The sequence below is a fragment of the Amia ocellicauda genome, chromosome 6 (genome assembly GCF_036373705.1).
Source record: "Amia ocellicauda isolate fAmiCal2 chromosome 6, fAmiCal2.hap1, whole genome shotgun sequence".
Lineage (NCBI taxonomy): Eukaryota > Metazoa > Chordata > Actinopteri > Amiiformes > Amiidae > Amia > Amia ocellicauda.
Genome location: NC_089855.1, coordinates 33,180,244 through 33,203,089, shown reverse-complemented (window position 1 = coordinate 33,203,089; position 22,846 = coordinate 33,180,244). Strand labels below are relative to the sequence as shown.

General features: G+C 42.5%; 1 protein-coding gene across 1 annotated transcript; it reads left to right on the top strand.

Annotated features, from left to right (window-relative positions):
• The first annotated feature begins 12,663 nt into the window (after positions 1 to 12,663).
• Positions 12,664 to 22,151, top strand: hpxa (hemopexin a). Its single transcript, XM_066706972.1, has 10 exons — positions 12,664 to 12,816; positions 13,572 to 13,591; positions 14,470 to 14,646; positions 15,329 to 15,510; positions 15,775 to 15,928; positions 16,457 to 16,669; positions 17,210 to 17,314; positions 19,798 to 19,928; positions 20,665 to 20,812; positions 21,451 to 22,151. Exons 1-10 carry the CDS (start codon positions 12,752 to 12,754, stop codon positions 21,672 to 21,674), a joined length of 1,419 nt encoding a protein of 472 aa, XP_066563069.1. The 5' UTR covers positions 12,664 to 12,751; the 3' UTR covers positions 21,675 to 22,151.
• The last annotated feature ends 695 nt before the right edge of the window (positions 22,152 to 22,846 follow it).

The window sequence follows — 22,846 nt, the reverse complement described above, 5'->3', positions numbered from 1 at the left end:
TTGAAATACATTCGTTACATAATGAATTAACCAGCTGGCTATATATTGTCATTTACATTCAATTTAAACCATTCTGCGATACAGAAAATAAAAAGCCTATCACTTGATATTTTAAAAATGTTATTTTGAAAACAACCACAGTTAATGTGTCATACATACAACCTGGTACAGACAATTAAATATTCTACTTTTCAGTACACTTAATCAGTATATGCCAACCATAATCCGACATCGGTATACATCAGCCCCAGACTGCGACTGCTGTCCAACCATGCCAACCATATGCCGACGTCGGCCCAATGTCCTGCGCTATCTGGGTAGCTTACCTGGCCTATATCACAGTTCGTAGTCATAGGCCCCCAACATCAAACTCCATCTTAGCATACGTGCTGACAGAATTAAGGGCATTGGTTTGGTGTGATGCAACAATCCAGGAAGAGGTTTATGATACGTGTATATCACAAAATGACATCCCAGGAGATATTGGTGAGATTTCTTCACTGCAAAGATAATAGCAAGTGGCTATTTATCAATTTGGGCATAGTTCCTCTCAGTTGTACTGAGTAGCCGCGATGCGAAACTGACGGGTGCTTCACGGCCGTCCACCTCCACATAACTCAGCAGTGTGCCTAGCCCATACGTCGAGGCGTCGCACACAAGGACTAATGGTTTTGTCTCATTATAAATGGCCAGTACATCATCCGCTTGATATTTTGCTTGTGCATATGCTGCATCATGTGTAGCATTCCAGGTCCATGTGGCAGACTGATCAAGTAGACAATGCAGTGGCTCCAGCACAGTGGCTTTGTTGCACCAAAAACAATTATAAAAATATAATAATCCTAGGAAAGCTTGGAGCTCTGTCATGTTTTGGGGCGTTTGGACATTTTTATCTGCCTTCACTTTCACATCAGTTGACCTTGAGTCTACACGAAAACCGATGTGGAAGAAGAACAATCAGGTTGGAACGTTAGTTGCAATGCCTTTCATACACGCAACGTGGAGAGGAACAGTGAATCAAGAAGATTTCAAAGTCGCTCTGCCTTCATTTTAAAAATCAGAGGCTTTTATACACAAAAATCAAAGATCTGGTTATAATCAGAAAGTCATTACTATATTATCTTAGCGAGTTAGCTAAGCAGAATATATATCATTATAGGATAGAGTTCATAGATCAACACAAGGATTTAGGGAACAGGCACTTCAATCATACTGTTTGACATTGTCTCCAAGATTCTCATCGTAAATAACAAACAGAAATCAAACTACCTTCTGGCCTGACCTTCTAGCTTGACCTTATCTTTCTTAAGTATACAAGAGAGTAAAATAGGTATGAGAGAAAGAATTTCTAACTTTCCTTCCACACCGAGGAACTCCACTTGCTATGCAGCAAATATGCATTTGTCTCTCTGGAGTCTAAGGCCAGCTTGTGTAAAGCAATGCAAGACTTCTTGGAGGTGCTCGTCATGCTCAGCATGTGTCTTCTTGGAGATGAATGTGTCTAAAGGGCTTTACCCCTGGAACTCCTGCAAGGAGTGTGTCCATGAAATGCTGGAAAATAGCCACAGCAGTTGAAACTCCAAACTGCAATCACAGGGCACTTAAAAGTCCCCTATGCGTGTTGATAGTCAATAACTTGGAAGCCTTTTCATTGAGCACAAGCTGTTGATAGGCCTGCTTCAGGTCTAGTTTCGTAAAAAACAGTTCCTCCAGCCAGTGAAGCAAAAAGCTCAGACATTGTGGGCAGAGGATATACGTCCGGTTTAACTGGTGTGTTGACTGTGCTGCGATAATCCCGACAGAGCCTCAAGCTTCCATTCTTCTTGGTCACCGGAAGAATTGTTGCCCACCTTGAGTGGCTCACAGGCTGGAAAACTACTTTCTTCACTAGCTGGTCCAAGGCCTCATCTACCTTTGGACATAGCGCACAATGGTACAGGATGTGCTTTTAGGAATTTTGGAGTCACATCTTGGTTCACTGCAATGCTGATAGGGGGCCACTACAGGCTCCCCATTCCTTGAAAATGTCAGAGTATTTTTCTAAAATTGATGTGACAGACTGCTGATGGACCTGGTGTACTCCTATAAGTGCGATGCTTAACACCTCAATCTGCCCAACACCTTAAGTGGCATTTGGGATCACTGTTGGAAGGTACAGTTTTCAGGGGTGATTTGTGTGATTGTTTGGCCATAACTGACAATATGTGTCATCATTTATCAGAGAGCAAGCTGATCCAGAGTCAACTTCCATCTGGAGCTTTTTTCCATTTAGGAAGACTTAGGCATGGTAAGGCACCTTCCTTTTTGTTTCATTATGACCCTTTGTAAACTGTTAATCACATATTCCTTATTTTCCTCAATGCTGACTGTGTGCGTCTGTTGCTTGTGTGTTGATATCTTGCTTCCCCCAGCTGTTGATGACTTACTTGCATTCAACCTTCTGTTAAAGTCACTTTTTTCTTTTGACTTATTTTCCCCAAATCTTGACTTGGTCTGTCTAGTCTGGTACACCTCGACTGATACTGATGCTGAAGCAGGAGGTTCAGGTTCAGGATGGAGCTTTTTCCTCAGCCATTCTAAATGTAAGTTGGGGTCATCAGGCAGCACTGTAGCACTTCATCTTGCACACCACAGACTATCCTGTCACGTAGCATGTCCTCCAACTGGTCTCTAAAAGCGCAATGCACTGACAACTCAACTCAGCAATGTAACTTGCAATTGATTGATGTGGTTGTTGTTTGCAGTGATGAAAATGGAAATGCTGCACAATTGCTGATGGAGTTGGATCAAAATGACATTACAAAGCTACTAGGAGCTACTAGGTCATCATAGTGTAGTTGAGTAGGCAGTTGGGGTGCTACTAGGGATCATAAGGTGGAGTAAGTTGCAGAACCACACACACTAAGCAAAACAGACTGCTTTTTATCTGCCTCCTCGATATCGTTTGCATGAAAAAAACACTCCAGTCTCTAAACATACTACTGCCAGGAGTTTTCTTTGTCCAGTACAAACTCATCTATATGGCCTAAAGTTGTCATAATGCAGTCTTTCAAAGATAAGCTTTGTTTTTATTATTATTAAGATGTTTCAGGGAGAATAGAAAGGGTTACTCACTGTATGTGGATCTGTGGGTTGTTAGCTTAGTTTGAACAGGTGAACCCTGCAAGAGCAAATACATCCGACCCTCTTATTCTCATTTCTATACAATTTGCAATGCTCTCCTCTTTTGTTTTTAGGTTTGTAGCCCAGCTGTCTCGTAATACGTAGTTTTTGTCTTGCAATCCGACTCATTGCCAGTATTATGTTCCCAAACCAGGTAAGATGATATAACAAGCAGTCCAGAGGCATCTGTAACCATTATTGGGTTTATTTGCAGAGAATATAATTGAACATAACCGGGAACCACAAACCTCAAACAGAACACTATCTGAATTCAGGTGCATAAGGGTAATGTCATATTCTCACTCCAACTTATCTCTCTGTTCCTAAAAATACTTTCAATACTTAACAATATCATTGTGAGTGTCATTCTCCCTGGGCCATCATCCAGAAAAGTGTCATAAGCTGTACGTTCAGTTCGGTTCATCCTCTTTTCACCTATCATTCTCTCCTATGTGCCCTCCTTGTGTTTCCCCTCTTTCCCCTTTGTGGCGAGTGTTACTGGCTGCAAGCTCAGACTAATACGTGTGTGATGTGGAGATAGTGGAGATGGCAAAAATAATTAGTTCTACAGTACCTCCCCTCATGTACTACTTCCTGTACACTGTCACACCCCCGCATCAGCATTGACCCTTTTCTATGCACAATGGAGAAATTGAAAGGCTGGAGAATGAGGAACTTGCAGGCTATCCAGGTAAGTGGGTCATGATTAGTGACAAGCCTTCCTACCCAATAGGTAATATTTCAAAGATTCCAGTGTCCATTTAATTGCTAAACACTTATTTTCCACCGTGAAGTAGCAGATTTCTCTGGGCAGTAGCTTTCTGCTCAAATAAAGTAAAGGGTGTTCATCACCCTTAACCTTGTGGCAGGATAGCCCCATAGCTGGTTTCGGAGACATCTATCTGTAATGAGCATGGGACGCTGAAGTCACCAGCAGAGAGCCTCCTTCAGTTTATGAAACGTGTCCACCCCACCATGAAGGGAAGTGGTAGGCTAGCATGGCTTGATGAAATGATGATAATAACTGACAAGACTCCAAAAAAGTGCATACTTGCTTTTTATTGATGGGTTTTGACCAGTTTCGAATTGTGTCTGCCTTCCTGTCATGGGGCTTGACCAGCCTGCAGCCAACTGAGAAGTCGAGATACACCGCTTCATGAAGTCCCAATTTACATTACCGGTGGTTGGCAGTCAGTTCGGCATCTCGAATGGAGGACAAGACTGCTTTCACTTTTGTCAGATGGCTGTTCCAGTCCTCACTGTGGATGACCATGTCATCAAGATAAGCAGCTGCATATTTATAATGGGGCCAAATAATTATGTCCATTTAACGCTGGAAAGTGGCTGGTTCTCCTTGAAGGGGAGTAAATTATAGTCAAACAGTCCTACTACAGTAGTGAAAGCATTTTTTTGTCGGGAGAGAGAGGAGCCTGCTAGTAACCTTTGGTGAGGCCTAGGGTGCTAGTAAAACAGACTTTACCTAACCTGTCAATCAATTTGTTGAATCGTGTTTGGTTGTGTTCCCACAGTTATTGGTAGAAGGGAAAGTCTTGGCCTAGGACTACTAGCACTGGCAGCTTGTTGAGGACTCCAATGGTGACATGACCGGGCCCTCTGACAGTCATGAGGGTAACTAATGGGAATAATCCCGGGTGTCTCAGTGTACACAGGAAATGGAGATTGTCTTGCTCTGGTAGGTAATTTCCCGGCTGATGAGAGTGCGCCCTTGGAGGTTCACCATGCTGTTGGAGTGTAGAAGCACTGTTATGCTGTTACAGATGTGTCTCCAAGGGTTACTGGACACTCCATGGGGTGTCAGTTTCCTTACCAAATGTGGTAAGGAGATGACAGTCTCTGCACTGGGTGTTTTCACTGGAGACTATGGTTGCCATGGGTTAATCTGTCTGTGGACACTGCCAGGAGATGTGTCCCACTTCGACACAGCTCCTGTTCATCTGGGAACCTTGGTAATAGAATGGGCATTTGCCAGAATCATCTGATGTGGTGACTACTTCTCCTTGGAGATCAACGCGGATGCCATGGAGCTTCGTCTGTGAGCTCTATGTTTCGGAATTGCTATCTTCCCCCGTCCTCCCAGTAGGAGTTCTACAGTGGCTTGGTGCCATTCAACCACTGGTGTAGGGTTTCATTCCTGGCCCTGTATTCCATATGGTGTGGTTCATTTCTTGCTGGGTGATGTTAGACTTGACCAGCTGCCTGATGAGGTCCTCCATGACTCTAGTTTGTGATTTTTGTGTGCCAGCGATGCACGAAGCCAAGCCCGCATTCTCCACCACCTGTGGAGTGGGGTGTGGGTTCTGCCGGTATCGGGTTATAACTCTGTGTTGCTATGGGGCAAAAGCATTTTAGATGGTTATTCAGGGTAGTTGTATGTGGGAGTTCATCATCGTAAGCCATGTGTTCAGTTAGATATCTTCGCTTTTCAACTATCATCCTCTCTTAGCTCTCCTATGAAACCTCTTCACGTTTCCCCTCAGTTACTTTGCAGCAAGTGTTTGCTGGCAGTGAGCATTCATATCGGGGCTTGCTGTAGTGCAGGTATGTGTACTTGTCTCAGACTGACAGGTGCGTGATGTGGAGATTGCACCACCCATCGGTGTGTGGAAGGGGAGATGGGAATAAAGATTAATCCTATAGTATCACTCCTCATGCACTGTCAGGATATGACACTGTATATATTTACACATAGCTTTCATGTATATACAGTAGGGGTTAAACGACCTCAGATTTTTTTAAGTCGACAGTCGACGTTGACTAATCGCTGATGACGTCATTAATTAAAACACAAGAGATGGGAATGCTTGCAACATGTCACAATTTGCTATTTATTTGCAAAAAATTATACAGATGCTGGCAGACAGCTTATAACATGTTGCAACTTAACAGTAACAATGCAACAATAACACTAACTCCCATTTTAGTGCAAAAGAAAAATGATTGATGCATGTCGGCATAACATAATAATGACACTCACGCAAGATCTAGGCTGTAAGCCTACTCACTGTCACAGTCCTGCTCAGTCACAGTTTTTGCTTTTCGATCCTGGTTTGTGCGTAAGAAGATGAGGGCATCAACGTGTGCTGGATGGAGGCTCGCACGCTGTGATGGTATTCCCAGCCAGTGAAGAAATTATCTCACTTGGGGTGCTGGTAGCTGGGATAGCCAAGTAGCTTTTGCAAATCTTGGCCAAACAGGGAAATTTGTTCTGGTTGCGGGCCCACCACTGCAGGGGGTTCTCCATGGTGGGAATATGTGGTGTTAATAAATATTCACGGACTTCTTCGGCTGCTGTGGAATGGTGTCCCATTTTCCTCCCACTGTGATAGTGTGGCCCAAAAAGCTGCTCAAAATCTTGCTCAAGTCAGGCCTTTTTCCCAGTTACTGGCTCAGCTTCGCTATCAACTGTGTCCTTACCGTGTACATCCTCACCTAGGATGAAAATTATTTAGGCTATAAATTCACCACATCTGCGCGAATTATAACAACAACAACAGATGGGCATTTAAAATCAATTATGCAATATCTTGTGACGATAGAAAAACATCTATCGTTTCAATTTGTGCTCTATGGTTTATTTCGATGGGTCTTTACGGCAGTATTTTTCGTCATTAGGACGCTTTGCGTTCTCCCCGGTTCTTCCACACATCACGGATGCAGGTAGAAATGTGCATTCAGACACACAAACGGACATGGAGGACAGTGAACTGACACAGAGAATAACCAAAAGACACTTTAATGCACAAGCGCACACGTTGCGCCCCGCTCTCGATCTGCAAGCACCCCCGACAATACGCGAACGCACCCCCATCCCCGCTAATTTAGATTGTTATAATGTGTATAACATTCAAGAATAAAGTTTATTTGCATTTTAATAAATCGGAAAGCAATGCAAACATGCAGAAAGTTTCATTTTATATATATAGTATTATTTACTGTCACGTAACAACATAACACACGTAATGGTAATCACGCAACACATGCGCTGTAATGTTTCATTCTGCATTTTACCATGACAGCCTGCATGTGGTATTTGTTAGTTTTGCATATTATGATTAACTAAATACTTGTAGTCTGAATGTCTTTAGTGTTATTTTGTAGCTTGATTGGATAAAAACAAGAAATAGAGAGATATATCTCTAAAGAGATATATACTTCTAAAAATATAGAGCCCTAGCGCTCTAGCCCTAGCGCAGTTTCATTCAGCGGACCCACCTTTTGCTGCAAGCGGCTCTCCCTCATCCTGGAGCAGGCTGTTCAAGTGGCTGTGGGTGGCCTCTCTTTTACTCTCTGGGATGACATGAAGATGTTTGAACCGGGGATCGAGCATACAGGCCACAGTGGGGATGGATTCTGTCAGATCGTCGGACTCCAGTTTGAACCGTGTTCTTAAAGGCACGCACAGCTGTCAGGTCAGATGCTTCCACACGCAGAGTGGTGCTGATCATGTTGAAAATGACTGCAAAGATGAAAGACAGCCCCACATGCAACTCACCACACATTAAGAACATAAGAAGAACATAAGAAAGTTTACAAACGAGAGGGGGCCATTCGACCCATCGTGCTCGTTTGGTGTTTATTAATATCTAAGTGATCCAAGGATCCTATCCAGACTATTTTTAAATGTTCCCAAACTTTCAGCTTCAACCACATCACTGGGTAGTTTATTCCAGATTGTGACTACTCTCTGTGTAAAAAAGTGTCTCCTGTTTTCTGTTTTGAATGCCTTGAAGCCCAATTTCCATTTGTGTCCCCGGGTGCGTGTGTCCCTGCTGATCTGGAAAAGCTCCTCTGGTTTGATGTGGTCGATGCCTTTCATGATTTTGAAGACTTGGATCAAGTCCCCACGTAGTCTCCTCTGTTCCAGGGTGAAAAGGTTCAGTTCCCTCAGTCTCTCCGAGTAGGACTTTCCCTTCAGACCTGGAATAAGTCTGGTTGCTCTCCTCTGAACTGCCTCTAAAGCAGCAATATCCTTTATTATATAACATTATTTCAGTGGCCTTTGCCAAAGGTAGCAGCACTGGAATCAGCTGTTCCAGCAGCTCCCACTGTGATGTTCTCATGGCGAGTGACATTTGGACGGCTGATTTGGTGTCTGTTTCATCTGCGAGCACAGATTGCACCAAGATCCTTTGCTTGAACAGCCGCTGGAGCATTAAGAATGTGGAATTCCATCGGACCGGACAGTCATTCTGGAGTTTGTTGGCTTTTATGCCAAGTTGTTCCTGTCGTTTGTCCAGGGCACAAGTGGCCAATGCTGAGTGGCGAAAGTGGCTGACAACTCTCTTTGCTGCATCAATAGCCTTCGCAATGTCAGGTAAGACTAAGCCAGTCTTTATTGCTAGCTGTAGGGTGTGCCCGGTGCACCCCAGATCTTTGGGAAACATTTCACATAGCTCCATTTCTAAGTTCATGTTACTGGCATTACCGTGGACTGTGCAAAACACCAGTATGCCCCATTCCTTGATTATCTCAGACAGACGGTCAGGAATGTTGACTGCAGTATGTCTCTCTGACATCATTGATGTACACAGCACTCGGGCCTTCAGCTTCCATGTGTCGGTGATGTAGTGAGCTGTTACTGTAGTGTACGGCTCCATGGTGGAGGATGTCCACAAGTCAGTTGTTAGCGACACACTCTGACCTCTTATCTCCTTCACAATATTTTCACGCAGGCTGTCGTACTTGATCGTGTTCCACAGTGTGTTGTAAGATGGGACATTGTAGCCAGGTTCAAAAAAGAATATTTCTCTAAAACCTTCTCCATTCACTGCAGCTAAAGGTTGAATGTCTTTGACAATGAAATTCATCAGCAAATTGGTGATTTGCTGCCGTCTTTTCTCTGTCACAGCAGGATGTGTGGTGAAGTCGCTAACTGACTGCTGTCGAGATGATTTGCATCGTTCCTCACCTAGCGTTAGCGGATGCCTTTTCAGATGAGTGTGCATTGCACTTGTACTTTTGTTGTACTTCAGGACGGACCTGCGTATTTTGCAAGTGACAGTTGTACAGGCTTCATCTTTAGTGAAGTATTTCCACACACTTGATTTACCACTGCTGCTTTGCTGCAATGACGAACCAGACTCCTCACCTTCTGCAAGGCGGCCATGTTGTTAGTGTCAAAATCACATGATCAGCGACTAGTCAACGTCAAGTGTAAAGCGTCATGGCAGAACATTAAATACTGTTTTTATTGTTTTAGTATTTTACATTTTCAATATAAAAACATTCAAAATTTTAATACTTATGATTAAAAAAATGTTTAAAAACAATTTCTAAAATCACTTAAATTTTTTTAAATCTTAATGTGATTAACTTAAACAAAATACATGAACTCAAATAAACGTGCTTAAATCAACGAAACAATAAACTTGTGATTTAAACCTAACTGCAAACCAACAAAAAAGGTCAAATACATTGAAAGTAACTGAAAATGCATCAGATAAATAAAAAAATAAATAAAAACAAAAATAAAAACAAAAACAAAACAATCTGATGCATTTAAAATTAAATCCAGACGGTCAATGTATTTGACAAAATAACAAAACAAAACAACAAAAAAAAAAACAAGTAAAACAAGTGCATTCTAAAATCAAATCATTCTTTAAAAACAATTAAAATTCGTTTTTTCAAAATCATTTTTAAAAACAATCATTCATTAAAAGATTAAAAAGATCTTGAACTCGGGCTCCAGCAGGGGAAGATGGCCATCCCCGGAGGTGGGTCCCATCATGGGATCCTGAGCTCCCCCAGATCTTGTATCTGCCAGTTCTTAAAGGCTTCCTCCTTGCCCCTCTGATGGACCTCCAGATTGACGTAGTCCCTAATAAGTACTATGCCCCTCCGCGCGATAACAATTGGGTCCAGCTCTGCACAGCAAACCTGTGGAGGAACGGAGAAAACAGGAGCCAGACCCTGTAGGCGGAGGGGCAATCCCTAAAGATGTGAGTCTCCGTCTCCTTCCCCAGGCAACCCTTGCAGGGGCAGATGTCATAAGGGGCTAGGCCCCTTCTGTGCATGAACACTCGGGTGGGGAGACACCGACTCACAGCCATCCAGGAGACATCTTTCTGCGTATTTGTGAGGCAAATGTGCGTAGCGTTAGCCCAGATAAACCGGCAGGTTTCGGGAGGGAAATCTTCTATCCGGCTGGTCTCCTGGGTAGATCTCATCTGGCTACAGATGGTCTTATATAATCCCAGGAGGCCAGCACGACTTTATGGAGGCCTACTTCGAGCGCAAAGGCTCAGAGCGCCCTGTAGAATGGCGGGGGTTCCCACAAGTGCGGCCTGGTGTTATCCATGGCGCAGAGGCCGAATGGTTGTTCTTGACCACGTAGGCCAGCCCCTGCGCCTTTATCAGCTGCACAACGTCTGGGACCCCCCTGCCTCCATCCAGGGTACCCTTCACCATTTGCACTCTTTTCAGCCTCTCCATTTTGCTCCCCGAGACAAACCGAAATATAATTCTGGTCACTAGTTTTGCGACAACCTTGTCTGGGGGGAAGATCATTCCTACGTAGAGGAGTATCGGGAAGAGGATGGCCTTTACGACCAGCACCTTACCGGCCATCATCAAGGTCCTTGTGCTCCAGCCGTGGATCTTTCTTTGGACTTTAGATAAAGCCTCCTCCCAGCTCCGGGTGCCCGTGTTGGTCCCGTCGATCGTGATCCCCAGAACCTCTGCATAATGAGCTGCAGGTATTCGTGGCCCACTCTGTCGAAGGCTTTCTCCTGGTCCAGGCTGATTAGGACCAGGGGAAGCCCTCTCTCGTTCGAGTAGGCCACAACATCCCTGAGCAGCATGGCGTTGTCGGCCGCCGATCTCCCCCGGGCACCGCAGACCTGGTTGGGACCCACGACTTGAGGGAGTGGCCGCTGCAAACGGAGCGTCAGTGCTTTGGCCAGTATCTTGTAGTCGGTGCACAGGAAGCTGACCGGCCGCCAGTTCCTCAGATCTTTTGGATCTCCCTTCTTATGAAGAAGAGAGAGGATACTCCTCTTCATAGAAGGGGCCAGTCTACTCTCTCTGTACATCGACCCCAAGACCTGAGCCAGATCTTCCTTAAGCACCTCCAAAAAGATCTTATAGAATTCAGCAGGGATCCCATCAGGACCCGGTGTCCTTCCAGAGTTAAGACTCTTTATCACCTTGGAGAGTTCAGTGGTGGTGATCTCTGGATCCTCCTCCGCCTCCTCGTCCCCCTCGTTGCAGGACTCCAACAGGGACAGAAAGTGATGGATCAGATTTTGATCCACCACCTTCTGATCATACAACTCCCTGTAGAAGTCCTGCACCACTGTCTCAACAGCCTCTCTGCCCTTCACCTCCTGCCCCGAGGAGTCGATCATGGAGGACATTGCAGGCTGCCTCTCCTTCGTTTTCTTGAAGAAGAAGCGGCTGCACTTCTCGTTGTCCTCCATGATCCGGACCCTGGAAAGGACCTTGATCTTTTCTTGCTCCTCCCGATAGAGGGCGGAGAGACTCAGTTTGACCCGGGCCACCTCCTCAGCTAGGTCGAAGCCTCTGAGCTGTAAAAGACTCAGGCGCTGGAGGCGGGCGTTTAGATGGGAATATCACGCCCGCCTCTCGCGAGCTTTTCCGTTTCCCCAGCTGAATGAAGTAGCCCTTGGTCCTTTTCTTCACCATCTCCCACCACTCTATGGGAGAATCAAAAAGGTCCTTCAGGGTCCTCCACTCCTCGAGGCGTCTGCTAAAGGTCTTAATAACACGAGGGTCATCGAGCAGAGAGGTGTTGAGCTTCCAGACCCCAGGCCCCGACTCCCGTGTGCTCGGAATGGCAGAACATTAAAGTCGACAAGTCGACTAGTCGACTAGTCCGTGCAACCCCTAATATACAGAGATGTATGGGAGAAGGGAAAGGGGCTTTACACAGACAGGAGAACCCAGTCATGGTGGGTAATTGGAACACACACACACATACAGTACACACACAAGCACACACACATTGGTAAGTACATGAGCATAAGGGGAGACAACAGACAACCACAGGCAGACATTTACACTCTTGCCCATGCAACACAGCAACCTCAAGGTCCCCCAAACTCTCTGCCCCAGTAACTGACACTGACTCTCCAGGGTCCTTTAGGAAATATATGGGTGAAAGTCTCAAATTGATTACCTACTAGCAAGTCATTCAGGATTAGGTGACTTCCCATCTCCATAGCTTTTCTATTTTTTTTCTCTTCCTACTTTCAATTAAAATCGCCACAGAACACAAGCAAATTGGAAAGTTTGGAATCTGAAAACACATATTAACTCAAAGGTATCCAAAAAGTTTTGAGCCAGCTCAATATGCAGTTTAGTTGCCTTGACCACAATTCAACCCCAAGTGTCATCACCAGACACACACACAAACTATGTAAACTGGAAGCAGGGAGGGTATTTGTTTTAGCACAGATAACTGGTGGACTGGGTTTGTGAAATCACTGTTTAGAGAAGCCCCCTCAAACACCCCCTCTGTCACAGAGACTATTAAAACCCACGTCTGCACCCTCACTTTACCTTTTCCTGGTCTCTGCATTCAAGCTTCACCAGCCACTTGCTCGTCATGAGACTCCTGTCCCAGGCACTTTGTCTGTGCTTGGCACTGGCCCTGTGCCTAGCTGCTCCCCCGTAAGTATTATATTCTTTATCTGAACATGATAAGAATTCATACATTTTTCTCTTCTCATGGGAGACACAATGGAGCACGGGTCTCCAGCTGCTCTGGTCCTGGAGGCTGTTGGATTTTACAGGCATCTTCAATTTGTAACTGATTTTTAATACAATATTTATTGGTTCAGTTATGTAAGTGAGATATTTACATGACAACCAGTAAGCTCAATTTCACTAACATTTAGGAATTAGAATCTATTAATTAACCCTGTACTGACTGTTGAGTTTCATAACTCATTTATGTATATTGCTTTAATGGTCAGGTATCGGGAAAGCAAGCACTTGGACCAATGCAACATTGGAGATAGTTATAATAGGAGTGTGTGATAAGTCCCACCACTGTTTGGGCATCATAGACGTTAGCCTATTACGAGCTGTTCAGGAAGCAATAGCAACCAAGTATGACACAATTTCAGCACAGGCAGAAGAAAGGAGTTTTCTCGCTAAATGTGATGACAATAATACATTTTATAGTGGGAAATTCTATGAAACCAGTATAAAAAGACCTAATCAAGAAAATACTATACTTATTAAGTGGGTGTCTGGAATGCAAGCCAAAAGACACAGAAGTTGCACCATGGAGCACTATCATACCCCCCTCCAAAAAAAACAAAACGAAATGTGCCTGGTATTAAGCATTAAGAAGTTTACCTTCTAACAGTAATGTTATGATGTTTGGTGCTGTAATATTAATTGTGTTCTCTTTTTCACAGACATCATGGTATTGCATCTGGTGAGTATTCAAAACTATTTGCTCCCAACCTAACCCCCAATCAGGACTGTACAAAATATAGAAAACAAAGCAATGTAGTCTCCAGTTTCAATTATTTAAATCAATGTAATCCTGCATTGCTGTATGTTTCTCACTGTTTAATTCCTGATGTCAATCAGGACTGATTTCCAAATTATTTTCTTCTTTTCTGCAGCCTGGTGAATTGAATATTGATAAGAATAGAAAGAGAGATGTTTACAGAACACAAGATTTCTGTATGAGAATGCAAAGCTTTCCTATGGAGTCTTGTTAGCAGTCATGGTAGCAGTCTGCCAGGCAATGGTTTTACTACTAGAAATACGCAGATGAAAATAGTAGGCAAATATGTATATAAAGAGAGATCATTTTAACAAAGAAAGATACAACATTAAACAGCAAAATATAGATGCACATTTATGTATATAATATGCATGCAAAGTACTTAAGCAACATCCACATAAACAAATTGTGACTGTGGTGCTATACTTATCTCATGTTTTTGAGACCCATATTCAATTCTGGCCTTGGGTGTCTGCCTGTATGGAGTATGTAGGTTCTCCCTCTTGCTGTGTGGAATTTTCACTTGGTACTAATTTTAATCTAAAAACTTGAGATTGATTGATGGTTTGGTTGGGTTGATTGGCTATTCTAAATTGCCCTGTTGAGTGTGCTGCTCTTCCATGGAGTGATGTCCCATCCAGGGTGTACCTTATCTTGCACCCTGTCTCCACTGGGTGAGACTCCGGCTCCCCATGAGCCTGTACTGGTTAAAATGGTTATTGAAAATGGATGGATGGATGTTGAAGGTGTGATCAAAGCTTTGTACCAATAATTGCATTGTGATTTTTTCTGCTCTGGAGACCACCAAGGGCAAAACTCTGGAGACCACCATGGGCAAAACTCTGGAGACCACCATGGGCAAAACTCTGCAGGCCACCATGACAGCCACCATGATGTTGCTCACTTAGGTCGTTGCCAAGGGATAGAGTTTGATGCCATTGCCCCAGATGAGAAAGGCACCATTTACTTCTTTAAGGGTAACCCTGCCACACAATTGCTTCCGTGTCAGCAGATCTCTCAGCTTTATTGCACTGTGTCAGCCTGAATTGCAATTGTTTATTACAAATGGGCACCTGTTAGCTACATTTTCACTCTGGCCAGGGAAGGGTTTTAGGATATTAAATATGGTACAATATTCATTAATTATTGTTTTCTTCTAAGTGTTTCAAAATGTATATAATTATAAGTAGTGACTGTGTGAGTGAGAAAATCTTTTGAGACTCTGTTACAAATGATACATATACACAAATAGTTTGCATAATCTGACATTGCATTTTCCATGTGCAATTTGTAGGAGTCTCAGCCCATCATAGCAGTGGTGCATGCTTTCATTTAATTTACATTTTTTTGTAAACTGTCAAGCATCACCATGCATTGGACAGTCATAACATTCTTGGGAATATTTAAGCAAACCTTTAATTTGAAAAGATTTATGAAAACACTTGTAGACCTAAAATAATAATATTGAAATGGTAAAATCTTTGTTATTTTCAACATCGAGTCCAAAGGCAAAACCCACATTGGAACAAGTGCTGTCAGGACTAATGGGCCTAACACGCACAAGTGAATGGAGCTTTTACCCACTGAGGCACTTGGGAGCCCCTACAGGTATATAAACACTAATCCTTGTTGTTGGATCTTGCTACACCTATGTTACAGGAACCCATGCGTGGAAGGGATTTGAGGGCCCAGAGCACAATGTGACTGAGTTCTTCCATGAGTTGGACGACCACCATGCGCTGGACCACATTGATGCTGCTTTCAGATTGCACCGTGATCCTGACACCGCGGACCACAAGCACCACGATGACCACGACCATGACCACATATTCTTATTCCTGGTATGCTGGTGTCCCATACAATCTGAGCAGGAACCCCCTTAATTAAGAAAACAAGACTGTGAAGTTATTAGCTGTAACTTAAACCTTCTGTGGTGATAGTTTAGGAATCAGTGTGTCAACTAATATGTTTCTTTTGATAGACGAAAGGGTAGTAATCTTAGGTCTGTGGAAATACAAATATTTAAACAGGGTCATGTATTTGGTACTCAAAAGGATATTGTCTCACTTCATGACATCAGTGAAACTTTCCATCTCTTCCTGCAGGGTGACAAGGTCTACAGCTACTATAACCACGCATTGGAAGCTGGTTTCCCCAAAGCGATCCACGATGTGTTCAAAGGAATTCCTGATCACCTGGATGCAGCTGTGGAGTGCCCCAAGGGAGAGTGTCAGGGAGACTCTGTCCTCTTTTTCAAAGGTTTGAGGAAGAGGTTCCATTGTTGTAATTACTTGTGAATCTACAACCTGGGGAACGGGGTTATAATAGTCTCTGTAAGAGAGGTTGCATAGAAAGTATAGAATGAATGCAAGAACAAACAGCAACTCCTGTTCAAAATGTTGCGTAGTTTTTGATACACTTTCTGCATTCCCATTGTATTGAGGCCTGGTAAAAGCCTATAGGACCAAACACAATCTACCAAGACCTGTCAGCATGTCAACAGTGTATGGGAAAAGAAACAGGTAAATGTAGAAACCAAGCTGGGTATTATACACTTTGATTTTGCACAACCCAGCAAAATGTTATTAGAAACCAAGAAACAAGACTAGATTTCTAAATTTATTTTCAGTTTTTGCAATAATTGGTTCAGTAAATTATTTGAGATCTCAGTTGGAATGAAAACCAGAAGACCAGCTGACAGCTAGTAGTGTAGTGAAGTGGTAAAGCATCTGACAACCTGACACCACATTTTTATTCTCTCTCCCCCCCCCATCCCGACATACACAGACTCACATGTGTATCACTTTGACCTGAAAACCCAGATTGTCAAGACGAGAGACTGGTCTCACCTGACCAACTGCACTTCTGCCTTACGCTGGTTGGGCCGCTACTACTGTTTCCATGGCCACCAGTTCACAAAATTCCATCCTGTGACCGGAGAAGTGACTGGAGATTATCCCAAAGACACCCGCAACTACTTCATGCAATGCCCTGGCTTTGGTAAGTGGGAGAGGAACATGGGATCTTTGTAGAAAACATCTACAAAACCTCTGAATTACCTTACCATGCAATCTGTAGAATCCTTCAGCACAAACATTCCCACAGACCTGGGACACATATAGTAATTTTGATTATTAATATGTGATTATGGTAGCTCAATGTGAAAAAAGGTAAGTATGATATCATAAAGTAAATCACATTTGAAAATACAAAATACTGAATCAGTCTTTCACACAGCAAATAATATTTGAAATGTTTAAAAATTTTAAAACTGCTTTGGGCAGCAGGTAATTAATATAAGGTTAATTTGGGGATAACCTGCTTTGAAATCAGGATCATGATTTGGTCGTACTTACCATTTTCTAGACACTGTTTGACGCTGTGCGGATCAATTGCTCGGAACTGTGCCTGAGACGATGTTTAGAATCCAATGGGGGGGGCTCTGACTGCTCATGATACAATTACACATTTATATATACCTCTGCAGTATCAGTGGGTTTTGCAGATGGAGAATCTTACAGTATTGTATTTCCTCTTCAGGTCATGGAACTAATAGCTCTGAACGGGACCACTTACAGCGCTGCAGTAAAACTCCTTTTGATGCACTGACTGTAGACGACCACGGAAAGTCCTATATCTTCCGAGGTAAGGCAGGGATTGAGGCTTGTCAACAACTTTTTAGCTGCTTCAACTTCCACTGAAGATGAACCTTGAAAACGAAAGAATCTCAGTTATTTTAAGAACGTTTGATGTTTACAGTTATCTGCAATTCAGTCCTTCTTATTCAATGCCTGGGGCTGATACACAGTTAAAGACGCTTATGGAGGATTACTTTAAGCTCAAAAGTTATTCCCCCTGACTTTAATTTCCTTTATAGTTTTCCTTACACTCTCTCTCTCTCTCTCTCTCTCTCTCTCTCTCTCTCTCTCTCTCTCTCTCTCTCTCTCACTCATTTGTATGGTGAATCATGCAGTTTGGAGTGTTTGAATTAAAGCAGGGGCAGACAGCCCTCTTACTATTTGAAGGATACATTTATGTGGACAAGGAGGTGGAGAGTAGTGTGGCTCAGATAGATGCTGTTCTATTTAAATGTAACAAATAGTAACTGTAGTAAGGTGGCATTTCATGATATCTTACATTGCCTGACATCTCAGGACTGATTAAGTCTGTACACAAAAACCTCTCCAGCCATGCTTAACAAACAGTGACAGCCTCACAATCTTTCCTGATTCAGCAGTGTATCTCTTCATATCTCTCTGTATTTCCTGCCCGGAAACAATACTCAAGAAGATATTATAATGGCTATCAACTAGCATTGAAATCTTACTCTCGGCTTGAGCAGGAAAGACCTGCAAAATCCAAAGGGGTCTGACCTGGTCTATGCCTCGGTTCCACTGGCTTAAGCGTCGTGTCGTGCCGTGCCATGCCATGCCGTGCCGGAGTCCCAGAGCTTTTATTGCAAAACCAGGCCGCTGTGAATCCATCCCTCTTATGGGAGGAGCAGCGACTGTGGGTTTGGTTTGTGTTTGTTTTAAAAACAGAGACAAAGATCAACACTATGAGCGATACAGCCTGACGTGGAGAGGACTTTTGTGTCTATTTTATTCTTTGTGCTTTACATGATTGTAAACGGCGTAATAAATACACGTTTCTGTTAAGAGATATTAGGAAGAGCTAAACTTGTATAGACAACATTATATTCAGACAAGCATTAAGTTAAAGAAAACTTTTCCTTGTGCAACAATAATACTAAATGGGAAATATGTTTTGTTATTATTATCGTCATCATTTGTGCTAGTATATTTGTATTTTAAACGGTACAGCCTGACTCCCTTAACTTAATACTCTTTCTGCAGATTTGCAACTGCAAATGACACTTTTTGCAGAATTATTTATAATTTACTTAACAGACATCCTTAACGAGGGTAGTTACAGTTGAAACAAAATACACGCATTTCTCGATTAATCATCCAGATACAATATACAATGGACGCATTTATTAAACCAGTCCTTAATGTTTTAGAGGGAAACCCAGATCTGCTGTATTTATTTATTCATGAATTTAAATTGTAAATGGACACGTTAACTGAATCGTGTTCGCCTTCATAGTGATTGTCTGCGGATTGTCCTGCACACCATTCGCAAAATGACAGCCTGAAACACCGGCCAGCTGTTCATACAATATTAATAACATCGGCTGCTACGATCCGATTATTATCCTTCAGTTTATTTTAACTAGTCACGGCACTGCACCGGTCCTGTGAAATCCAAGTGTTTAATGCACTCGGATATTAACTGTAAGAAGTCATTGTTTCTGTACATGGATTTCACTCCATGCTGCTAATAAAACAGTAATTTCTTCGTGATCGCACACGGCACTTGAGATTATATCTTCCGACACCATGTATCTGATCTCTTCCCTGTGTCTCAAGTCAAACACACACCTCCGCTGCTGATAGTGAATCATGTCCTCAATGGCGGGACGGACGCGTCCAGCACCAGCAAGTTAACCGGCCACAAAACACGGACGCGTCTGGATGCTTAGCCAGTGGAAACGTGGCACTAGTCTCTACAGGGGACGTCTGGTGTTTAAAACTGCAGTGCCAGACTCTAGAGAATCGGGAGAGCTAGATGAGATTAGTAAGACATAGCAAACAAGCTGTTATCTGTTTGGCAGATAACAAGTCATGTGTAACATCTTTGGAGAATTCAACTAAACAAAACAAATCTAAGAACTTCTGTGAAGACCAGAGCAAAGAAGGCGGCCTACTTTAGTATTTGTTGTCTATGATAAGTAGTAAGAGTAGTAGTAGTAGAAAAGTAGTAAGTGCATGGCAATACACTGTTTCCCTGCCTTTTTGAAGGTGTATGCTAGTCTTGTAATTTTATTTTTTTCTTCAAAACCAACCAAACATTCAGTTTGTGCAGTTATATATGTAGACAGTGCTATGGTGAGCTGTAGCACCAGTGAAGCTGTGTGATAGCATTGCATGAAGAAACAGAATCCAAAGTGAAAGGAATATTAGAAAGTCTATTTCTAAGTGGTAAACTTGCCAATGTTTTATGATGGTCTGCATTAGACAAGGTGAATAGACTCACCTCTCTGTTACCTACTCTGTTCTCCACAGGTGCCTATTTCCTACGTCTTGACACCAAACGAGATGGCTGGCATGCATGGCCCATTGACAGCCAGTGGAAGGAAGTGCACAGTGATGTGGATGCAGTCTTCTCCTGGGACCACAAATTGTACATAATTAAGGTAGGGGGGAAGAGGAAAACTGCCTTAGAATATGAGGGGTTTCAAGTACAGTATCCGGCCCTTCCATGCCATCCATAAGATAATAAGTATTATTCAGCACCTCTGTTTCAGTTAACAGTTTTTAGTTCGTTTTTTTCCAAATGAGGAAAATAAAAATATATCACCTAAGTCACAGTGCAAGACAAAAGAAGAAAATAAAGATTGCAAATATAGATATGCCAAAACTGACTTGTTGTGTAGATGCCATGGGAGAGCATTCATTTGATTCTGCAGAAAATTGGCAATGGAGTGCAAACTGAGTTCATGCTGACGTTTTGCAGATATATTAGGTTCCTCACCTCCTTTGGATTCACTGGAGCATCACTATCCACTAGATTGTATCCCCCACACACACAGATTAAGATTAACATTTCATGAATAACGATAATAATAATAATAATAATAATAATAATAATAATAAGGACATATTATGTGTATCATTATGATGCTGCCATTAAAGGAATTTAAGATAAGAAATATCTTCTCAGTTTGATTCCAGTTAGCTAATTAAAAAAAAAAATCACTTTAATGAATTAGTACAGTGTAAACTAATTACAATGTTTTACTATATGTACCATGATGTATGTATATCTATTAATTTGAATTGGTCACAGTAGAGATTTCATGAGCAGCACTATGACTGCTGTCAGGGCATGGATGTGGCAGTATGTAATAAATGACAAAATATGTTCTGCAGCGGGATCAGGTTTACATTTACAAGTCTGATCAGCATTACGTCCTGGTAGAAGGGTACCCCAAATCTGTGGAAGAAGAGCTGCACGTGAAGGGACATGTGGATGCGGCTTTTGTATGTCCAGGTACACACGTGGTGCACATCATTCAAGGTGAGTTAAATATGGGTATCATCAATAACCAATCTGACAGACTGAAAACAGTAGACTGATTGAGGTAGATTGGGATTGTTGGATGATGGTGTCCATGCCAGAATATAGTGGTGTAAGGGGGTGAGACATGGAGGTGAAAAGTTTAGAAAGAATAAAGACCCTATATATAAACTATGTGGTCCAGAGAGCCACTGAGTGTCCTGCTAGTGAAGAGTTCAATAGTATGTATTGGAACCTACTTTTCCTATACACAATCAATCAGCTGTGACAGTAAACGAATGGTGTGCCAGCTATGCTGTGATTCTCTTTTTCCCTTCTTGGTCAGCACAAGTTCTGCAGGCAATCAAAGTCAGATGTATTCCATCAGAAACCATAAATGTGCAACAGTATGAAAAAAAAAACTGACAGTAAACCTTATTCTTGTGGTAAAAGAGAGGGATAGAGAAGGAAAGAAAGAGGAAAGGCCAATAATATTACACTTAAATCCTCAGTATTAGCAGCATGGAAAAGTACAGAGCATAGACAAAGCATCATCTAACACTTAACTAATATATTTGTAAAATGACATGAGATGGCCAACTGAATCACACCATGAGTTTCAAGATGGTTCTCACCCACCTGGGACATTTCCTTTCCAGGAAGCAAGATGATTGACGTGGACCTGACAGCAAGTCCTCGGGCCGCGAGTAAAGAATGGCCTCTGCCATACAAACACATCGATGCGGCCAAGTGTGGGCCTGAGGGAGTACGGATCCTTGTCGGAGCAGAGTACTTTGATTACGGGAGTCCAATGCTGCTGGCTACTGGGAGAATCAAGCCAATACCCCATAGTATAGCTGACATGCTGGGATGCCACCACTAAAATGCAGAGTCAGGAAGCCCGAGGTGTAGCAGTGAACACAAGAGTAAGCTGACTGAATCTCCCCTCACAGGCACTTATGCACCCTCCCATCTCCATGCTGCTGAAACAGAGTTACATTTCTTCCAGGTAGCAAAGCTTTGGTTTTCATACCATTATATTCCAATGTCTCTGTCCAAGGGCATACAGTTATGACATCACTGTGCTAACTGAGGCTAACTGTTCCCTACTGCCTACTCTCACCAGGACTCACCTCCTCTCTTGAAAGAGCACCTTTCTCAGCAGACTGGTGGCCACAGTGAACTAATTTGTCACCTTGTATCTCTGTTTTGTATTCCTGCATGAAGGAGCTTTACTAGATTACATGGTTGGGGGCTCACCAAAAACACTTGGTGTCATCTGCTTAGGGGTTAGCCCTACATCACCTCTCTACTGCACTGTAAAAACCTCGTTTCCAATAATAAAACTAGTACAAAGCAAGTCTGATTGGTTTTGTTTTCATGTATTTGCCTGTCGTTCCCCTCATGAAAGTATTATAAATCATCTATGAGAAACCAACCAATCACAGAGCAGAATTTCTAAAACTTCCTATGCCTGTTATCTTATGTATAAATGTATTGGTATTTACAATTTTAAGATGTACATTTGCTTTTAATAGTTGTGTTACGTTTAACTACCACAAAAACACAACACAGATCAGAAAATATAGGTCAGTTACAGTGGATCCTGAACCAAAACTAATTAAGTTATTTGTGTGTTTAATCCTTACATGCGATTTATAATAAGTTAATAGGTTGTGCGAAGGGTGTCTCTTATTATATTAAACAGAACAGATGCTAAAATACCTGCCTCTTTCTTAATCCAGTAGTCAGTATGTCATAGGAGTAAAGTTAGAGTATACAGGTGTGTACAGGGTGGAATATCGAAACCGTTTAAAAATGCTTAGTTCTAACATGATTCTATAGTGACACCTACTGGTGTATTGGAGACCCCCTGTAGGTGAGCCACCATCGATCAAAAACGAGCAGTTTCTTTCTGTACCCTTTACAATCAAATAGCTTCCATTGAAATTGATGAAGACAGCCTGAATGAATATAGTGTTTTGCTAATGTTTACTGACATGGCAACAATACAAATATATTGCATTTAAAATACACCAGCATTATTTATCAGTG

Coding starts and splice junctions, on each gene's coding strand:
- hpxa (XM_066706972.1), top strand. CDS start 12,752: ATGAGACTCCTGTCCCAGGCACTTTGTCTGTGCTTGGCACTGGCCCTG. Junction 12,817..13,571: donor CTGTGCCTAGCTGCTCCCCC/GTAAGTATTATA, acceptor TCTTTTTCACAG/ACATCATGGTATTGCATCTG. Junction 19,929..20,664: donor ACAAATTGTACATAATTAAG/GTAGGGGGGAAG, acceptor TATGTTCTGCAG/CGGGATCAGGTTTACATTTA.